The sequence below is a fragment of the Echinococcus granulosus genome (assembly GCF_000524195.1).
Source record: "Echinococcus granulosus chromosome Unknown EG_S00108, whole genome shotgun sequence".
Lineage (NCBI taxonomy): Eukaryota > Metazoa > Platyhelminthes > Cestoda > Cyclophyllidea > Taeniidae > Echinococcus > Echinococcus granulosus.
The window spans coordinates 258523-267549 of NW_020170488.1; the positions used below are offsets into that span (position 1 = coordinate 258523).

The window sequence follows — 9027 nt, forward strand, 5'->3', positions numbered from 1 at the left end:
CAAAGTATTCGGTGCTGTAAGGAAAAACACAGGAGCCAGCCGTCCCGGTCATCAAACTTTTATGTGACTGAGGGGGTATTTGACCGCAACCACACCGGTCCCTCTTGGCACTTTTTAACCGAATATGGGCTTTTTTTCCGGTATGGGAACTAGATTTTAGGAACGAAGAATTGTGCTAGCCATCACGCGTGTCAACAGATAAGTGTTGGATTACTAAACTAAAAGTAGATTTATGTAATAAAGGATGGGATTTAACATAGGTCCATGGGAAAAAGGTTTTGCGTTTGTTCCTCCTTGCTACGTCGTTTTCACTTCAGAGCTGCCCAGTCATATCTGTCCGAGCTCTGTCCATCTGGTAGAGAAATGTGGGAGGCATAGCGAGTTATCTGTATCAACGTCTTTATAGAGGTACGGTAAGGAATCACCGTAACGAATCTATTCAAGATAGTTCACGATCAGTGTTGCTTCAGTCGTTAATAACTTATTGCAGGACATAAGACCGGCGTAATCACTGAAGGTGGACATCAATTTCAGCCCATATTTGAAGTTATCATGGATTCTCCCATTCCTAGTATATGCCATCCTCCTGCCTTGTCACGTTCTACCACGCAGCAGTAAAAATAAGCATAAATGTCCTTTAGGCTTGGGTTCATTTCCGCTGCAACCAATGTAGCGCCCGAGATTTCCCCAAAGATAAAAAGAAATAATGCATTAATAGAATATGTATATCGAAAAGCAGAAGGTGCTAAAGCTACTGGCATGGTCCGATGGTCAGACAACCCGGAGAGGTACAATGGTTAAGACGAAAGTGGAACTGTAACGGAATCTCCAGTTTAAGAAGCAACTAACTTATTACATAAAATAATCAACAGCGGTAGCGTAATACGATGGTTATTAATCTTTTGGTATTAGCAAGGAGCCAATTTTGACTTGGCCTTCGTACCACGCCGGATGGGCCAGCCTTTAGGCCATGCAAACAGTTCAAATACCTTCTCTGTGCCGAATATGCGTATTCCGCCCGAGTACAATGTCTTCTTTTGTCTTCAGGGGAGTCTTGGGACGCTACATTGGTGGCAGAGGAAAGCGAACCCGATCCTAAGGGACATCTACCCTGATTTCCACTGCTACATGATAAACCTTAGCAGAGCGGAAAAAGTACATATGCTACGGTTGGGAAAATGGTGATGACCCCAAACAGAAGGGTTGAAATTGACGTCTACCTTCGGCATCTATCTTAGTCCTGTGTTCTGCAGGAAAGCTATTAACAACTGAAGCTACATTAGCCGTGGACCGTCTAAAAGAATGTTGCAGACTTCCCCTACCGTACCCACATGAAGTTGTTGATAAAGTAAATTTGCGATATCTCCTCCATTTCCTTACTAGCAGAATAGAGCATGCGCAATTCTGAAGTGGAAACAACGCGGCAAGGAGGAACAAACGCAAAACTCATTTCCCACGGACTTGTACTAAATATAGTCCCTCCTTACATAGATCCGCTTTTAGGCCAGTGTGTCTGTATCTATCTGTGGACACGCATGACGGTCGGTACAATTCCCCGTTCCTAAAGCAAGTATCCAAACTGGATGAAACATCAGATTCAGTTAAATTACCGAGAGGGATCAGTGACAATGCAATCAAGCACCTCCTCAGTTGCAGGGCAATTTGATGACTGGCACAGCCGGCTCGTGGGCGTTTACTAAGAGGTTGACTAGGGGTAGTGAGGGGGAGAACGCTTGAAAGAGGAGAGGGGTCACGTAATACGATGGTTGTTTGTCTCTCGGTCTTGCCGAGGAGCCACCTCTGCCTTGGCCTTTGTACTACGCTGGATAAGCTGGCCTTCGGGCCATACCAGTAGTTCAAATACCTTCTCTGTCCCGAATATACGTATTCTGCCAGAGTATGGTGTCTTCTTTTGTTTCCAAGGTAGTCTCGGGACGCTATAGTAGAAAATTAGCATTAAACGTGCAGTACTAATGTCTAATCTTAAACGGTTTTAAACTTGGAGCTCTTTTTGCACGCAGATCAAGCATGGGTAATTACATTAGATTAAAAGTGGGTATTCCTATGTGTGAAGAAGTTAAGAAGCATTCATTTTCATTTTGCAATAAGCAAACCATAAGACCGATTATTACGTTAAAAACCTTATAAAAAAATATTGCATTTTTTCGTGGAAATTTATCTACCAAAAGGCTATTTTATTATACTAAATGTAAAGGTCATTCTGGCCAATAAGCTGAAATAACCTACCTGGCCATTTCACATCAGGATGTCTAACGGAACCGTCGGGCTAGGTTCGTTATACTCATTTGTGTTCCCTATTACTTTTCTATTTAACTGCGACACCTTATTATCATATTTTCTGAATTGCCCTGCAAACAAATGTTGCGCCCCGTTTGACTCGCAATCTGGGTGTTATTATTTTTCTTGCGACTTAATTTAGATGGACTGATGACAACCGAAAAAGATGAGTTATTGGAGCGGATGGCTTACTTGGAGAAGCAGACTACTGACCTGGCGGAGGAACTTATCTGTCTGAAAAGTGCACTGGCGGATTGCCTGCGACGCGTGCAGCTCCTCGAGTCCTCACGAGGTACGCATTCACCCATGTCAAGTCATGTCGCCCCTCGAACTGCCAGTGAATCCAGAGGTAAACTGTTTTTTTGTATAATGCCTCTCTACCTTAGTTTTTGCTACATAAAGACAACTTGTGGTGTTTTTCATTCCCTGATTACCTCTGACAAATAAGTCAATCTTAACATTGGGTGAATTTGATGTTTTGCTGAAGAATATGGACCATCCTAATTTTTTACGATAGGCTGGTGCGTTAATATAAGTAAAAGGAAATACTGTATGTATTGCTCAAGCCAATCTCCCGTTGTTAGCTGCCAAAGCGTCGAAATTCTTTTCAAAATCAGGACCAGCGGCATGCCGTAATATACTTTTTCACCGAAGAAAATTCGGCTATTTATGGCCGATATTCACATGACGTGAAGCGTTACGGTGGACATACTAATATCACCATGTTGCGCATTCCCACCGCTCATTTACTCCCATCGATCAGTGGGACGTTTGCATTCGAAAGTATCAGCGCCAATAAGACACACGTGTAGAAGGATTATATCGTGTACGGTTTATTGCATATTCCGATTTGTTCTTTTTGTAAATCGTTTTCTTCGCCAGGAGCCAAGTAGGATTAACAAACATGTTTTGATTGACGTTCTGTTGATAGCCTTTTTAAAGTCGTTTCTTTTTGTTCCCCCCCCCCCCCCCCTATCTCCTCATCTTTAGCGACTTTCAATGTTGTGTGATTTTGTTATTTTATCCATATTTTGCATGCCTATTCGCCCCTCGGATTCTGTGGTTTTTTCTGTTTGTAATGAACGCATAATTCGCCACTGCCTCCCCCTCGTTTACCGGCCCAGAACTCGCAGATTTCTATTTTTCCCATTGTTTTTCCTAATGATTTCCCAAATTTTTTTTAAGTTTTCTTCTCTGCGAAATTAACTTATTACTTTTCAAGAAAGAAAAGTTTGATATCTTAACTTCCTCCTAGTATTGGTTGACATTATAGGAACTCGCCTTGCATAGTCCTCTGTCTGTTCAGTAGTCACGAATTTGTCCCCCTTTCCCTTTAAATAAGTGGGCTGAAATTCTAAAACACGTCATGGAGTATTGGGACTAAATTTACCGAGGATCTTCCACGTACCAACCACTTTTTTAAGACCAACTGTCTAGAAGAGGTTTTTCTTTATAATAGTCTCCTTCACAGCCCTTAAAATTAGCTATTTGACTCAAATTGATGTGATTCTACTAGGCTTTTCGTTGTGAGTCTTACGTGGCTTTTTTGGTTTGGCATCTAACCAGCTGAGTTGTTAATTTTGTTGTTTCAAGATGTTTTCACCAACGATGGCATTAATCCAGCACCCATATTTTCCCTGACAACGCCACGAAGTGCTCTGAATTTAAAGACAACTTTCTTGTCAACCTTCAGACAGGCTGTAAAACTAGTAGCTTAGATGACTTTGTCAAAGCTGCATGCTGCTAACGTAGGGCTGTTTCCGAGGAGACATATCATGTCCAATTAAGGCAGCCACAATTGGCACGCCTATTTCTGCAATTTTAGCTGTTTTTCTACCACAAACATAAAATGATGAATACTTACTCAAAGTCACTGTTCACCGCCTTAGTATACTACTGTTGCATTTGGGTCGATGCTGGTAACATCCAGTTGGGGTAGTTAGGAAAATGTAGCGTTTATCATACTTTTTTGTTTATGGGTGTTTGCTGTGGCGGCTATCCACTGGGGGCTCCAAGGTTTCGAATGCTCATAACTCATCTGGCTCTACCAACATCGCACCACATGTGGACAGGAAACAAGCCACAGCTACCCGTGGTTGGAGGTGCAGCTGAACTTTTTTTTTCACATTGAAATGCTGGAATCATTTAACCAATGGAGTCCCCACTTTGTGCGCCAATATGTAGTTAATTATGGTAGACCCGGCGCTTTGCATCCAATTTCCTTTCTGCATGTGCATGCCTAATTCACATTCTTTGGTACAACGTGTTGTCTCACAAATCTACCCTTTCTGCGTACAAGCGAGTCGAGCACCGACTGCCGCAATGGCGGGCCGACAGAGTCGTCACACGCCATGGATGCCCTCCACCCATGCTACCAGTAGCTCTCGTCGGCCGCCCTCACAGGTCTCCGCACGCTCCACTAATCTTGCATCCCCCTCCAGTACTGCACCGCCTGCTCTGCCCGCTTCCAAGGTTTCTGGATCCACGGGATCTGTCGTTCGTCCGCTCACTGCCGCCTCGAAGGGCGGGTAAGTGTGGAAAAGGCGAGGGGAAAGAGATGGTCATATACATGTGATGTTCCCATTTCCTTACCCGGAATTGTACATGACAGCCATAGCGCATGTAACTAAACCGAAACAAATGGGATTTGAAAGTCGGGCAATACAAAGACAGTGCCATGGTAGAGCAACAGCATGCCTAGGCTGTAGTTTTCGAATTCATTCCGCCGAAGATGCCCTTTTCGAATGTAGTGAGGCCAGGGCAACTGTACTGAAAAGACTAAATCAGCCGAATTCAATTTCGCTGTAGGGAATGGTCAAGTGAGAGTAAAATTTGTGATGCCAGTAGTCTAAAATTCCGTCTTTTTCCAAAGGGATTAGGACCCGCAAAAGTTATACCAACATTTGGGTTGTCTTCGCCTATTGAAGTGTTAAACTAACAGGGGAATCGGACCAACTTTTGCAGGTCAAGGGACTCCTTGAAATTAAAGGCCGTATTTTATATCTATAAATGCTAAAATATGGTGGTGTTTGGGCGGAGTTTAGATCCAAATCGTTTACACAAAAGTTCCTGTAAAGTGTTATTTCAATGACGATTTTTAATGAAATCGGTCACCCTAAATCACGTTGAATTGTCAGGTGTCTTCATGACATCAATTATCAAAGTATTTAATGACATTTGAGTCTTATGAATGAGCAACTTGAGCGCGTCCAATTGTCAGAGAGGTTGGAATTGGGTTTGTCACAAAAGCGATAAAACTACATCCTATTTTACCTCAAAGTCCGTCATGAGAGGGATTCTCCATATATTCGCAGTTTTTAGATTGTGGAGAAATCGAAGGCCGACCCGTTGTCCGCATTTGCGTGGACCAAGTCTCTTGAAGAATTTGACAATTCACTCCTGGTGGGGGAGGGGGGCTCAATCTCGTTTTAGACACTTAAAACTTGGCTAAATTTTGGGCCACTTTATCGGAAGCACCATAGATTTGGAGCGGTCTTCCTTACACCGGGAGCATACCCGAGTTCTGGCATTTTTTATGCATAAAAGGTCCAGTGGACTGAGAAAATAGCATCCTTTTCACCTGAGAAGGGAAGGGAATCTCAGTGTTCACCTGTAGATTCATCAATTTTGTGAGAAGGGAGAGAGTTGACTACGAATTTCTACCAAATTCAGCGTATAATAAGCTGCAGGTAGAATCGTATCGTCGACATGAGAGTTTTGGTGGATTTTCGTCCATTTTATGGGACCAAATAACCAACTCACAGCAATACCCCTTTAAATCCTTTCTTCCGTTGTGCCACAATTCATGAAAAATATTAAGAAGAAGAGGAGAAGGAGATGTCTTTCGAATGCGCCCCTCAGCCAGTGCCTCCTTTGACTGCGTGGATGCTGAAGACCTCCACGAACCAAGTTCATGGAGCACGATTTACGGGCTTCCCAGTTCCTCTCGAGTGCTTCACCAACGAACCCTGCTTCGTCGACCCATTTCCACGCGCTACTCCGCCGCCTTGCATCGCATTCGTCGCAACTCGATGCCGCTGAATTCGGTCACAAATCCCTCGATTTGGCTCTCGCAAGTCGACATCGAGTGCTATTGTGGTGTGGTGTCCTAGAGAATAACAGTTTGTCCAGTGTTGATGGTGATGGTGAATGAAGTAGTCGAATTGGCTTTGGCGTGCCTCCTGATCGTTAGGACTACCCTAATTGTTTTTCCTGTACTTTTTTAGAAATCGGGAGCAAACTTATCTGCGTGGTGAGTTTGCCCTCTTTCTTACCAACTGTCTATTCCATTTCATAATGAAAGATTATGTGTTTGTCTCATGATACCATCAAGGAAAAGCGCTGTATATCACTTTCGAATAAGTCATCAAGGGGATATGGATGATTAGGCGAGGTATTGTTGCTCACATTCTCCTCTGAGGTGTTACGTTGTCCCGTAACAAACGGAGATCTTCTTCGACTCATTGACTAGTCCTGGACGTCCCTAGAGCCGTTTTTCCTGCACACGTTCGAGCTGTCTCGTCCTGGGTGGATCGATCCCAGCCGCTGTTGTTTGTCCTTTATGTTCGCGCCTGTAGTTTACCACACAGACACACACAAAAGACAAGCACAATTCTTCAGGGATGTCGGATGAAGTGGTGCCTATCTAACCCAAAACCGACTGTCTTTTGGAACAGGTTGAAACGATGGTTTTCTTCATCATTCGCTACACAAAAGGTTTTGTTTGTTTTTTCTCATCAAGACAGCACTAAATTCCCCTCCCTTTGGATTTAACATCCTCTGTATAATCTCCAGGATGTCTGATCGGCGTTAAGACGACAACCTCCAAAATTTTCCAGCAGGAGGGGGAAGAGGAATGATGGATTGTCTCTGGGTGTCCTGTGACTACTTCTGGTCGTTGAGTTGTTAGCCCTTGCATTTTAACTGAGTGGTTGCCACTCTGGACGTCAAGGTTTGAAAGTCGCACCAAAATTGGTATTACCGGTAGAAAGTGCTTTGAGGGCGTAAATCCACCTCTGTCGATATATGTTCTCAGTGAAGAGGTGAAGTTCTCCCTCTCTCTCTTGCGTGTAGCTGTCCGGGAGATCCAAACCGATCCTACTGGCGTAAGGGATACAGAACACGCCCGATTATTGACTACGACAACGAGGAATAGAGAATGAACTCGAATGCACAAGAATAGCGGATCAGCCGAATTTCTTTCCACAAAAAGATGCGTACAATATACTCTGGACTCCCAGAGAATGGCCATCGAGCAGGTTGGTTGTTATACTGCCATGCCACGCTGAGGTACAGTTCAGGTAGCCATCTTATTCACCTTTCAAGTTACCCATTGACATCTTCTCTCAACACATCAGAAGAGAGGGGGAAACGGGGAGGAGTGAGTAGAAACGTTGAGATAATTTGTATTTCCGGGGTGGAGAGCAAGTTTTCCAAATGTAAGGCAGTAACCTAACAGGCGTAACTTATGTTTGACAATCATATGTCAATGCCAGGAGGATATTTCACTAGGAAACAAGTGCGTTTTCAAGTGCTCCCCCCATATCTGATTTTTTTTTCCTGTTGATCCCAGTACCAGATAGGTAAGCGTGTACTCACCACCACCTCAAACGTTAGTAGCTGAGGCGAAGTTCACTTCAGGAGAGCAAGATTAATCAGAAATAATTTTTTAGGTCATGCTATCTTGGACCGCAGAAAAAACACGCTAAAGCATGTAAGATCACCCTCTTTCCCTCCGTGATTAACACCTTGGCCTTAGAGTTGAAAATTTGTACGTGTTGGCTCTGATATCTTCTTCTAGACCACCAAAGCACCCTGAAATATCAGCAGCCTGTGATTTAGTAGCTGCTTCACCTCCTAAGACAAGTGAAAAAGAAATGGATTAAAAGTACAGTCACTTATGGTACTCTTCGGCTTGTGAAGAGCTACTTATTTCCGTCACTAAGTCGAGTCTAGTAGGGCGTGGTTCAATCCCATTGTGCTCACCGCGGTGTGACTTTATCTCCTCTCCGGTGTATTATTCTACTTAAATCAAATCGCCACATATGTGGGGACAATGCTTACTGAACATAAAAGCTGAAATATCGTTACGTAGTGTTGATAAGGCGTGGTGACAAATCATTCTACATCAAGGTCTTCCAGATCAAAGGTAAGCACTACGATAAGTGCATAAATGGGACAAAAATAAACCGAGAAGTAAGCGGAGTTTGCATTCCTTAAAAATTGTTTTTTGCTCCTGGAAAACCGCAAAACTCCATTTTTTAGTAACGATCATTCATCTCTTGACCCCCCCACCACCACCAAACAGCATTTCACGTGTCCAATACGATGTTTCACCGTGTCTTTTTTCTGTTCTAATGCAGGGAAGTGAGTCGGGATTTCCACATACTTACACGCAGATAGACACCGTCTCCACCGTCTGGAGTACTTTTTCCCTAAAATGCTGGCACTTAAGAAAACTACACCATTTTTGGTGGGAGAGTGAGACAATCGTCAGTTACAACAGAAGCTGACTTAAAACACTGTCGACCCCGGACGATAAACGTATAATTGCGTAGGATAGCCAATTACAGCGCCCATAAATACTCTGCCAAGTGGTCGGATGGCGAAGGATGGCGGTGTAGCGTGGATACCATTTCTCCGGTTCATTTGTTTCCCAGTCATTTCCTTCGCACGTGACAACATGACGGTTGTGCAGACGTCGCACCAGCCACGAAAACAATCTACTCG

General features: G+C 43.7%; 1 protein-coding gene across 1 annotated transcript; it reads left to right on the forward strand. All coding sequences in view use genetic code 11, as the record gives it.

Annotated features, from left to right (window-relative positions):
* Window positions 1-2266: 2266 nt before the first annotated feature.
* On the forward strand, window positions 2267-6410 carry EGR_08514 (hypothetical protein; the record flags this gene model as incomplete). The annotated part of the gene is made up of 4 exons (XM_024497763.1): window positions 2267-2291; window positions 2441-2647; window positions 4598-4826; window positions 6119-6410. 4 exons carry the CDS (start codon window positions 2267-2269, stop codon window positions 6408-6410), a joined length of 753 nt encoding a protein of 250 aa, XP_024347849.1.
* Window positions 6411-9027: the final 2617 nt, after the last annotated feature.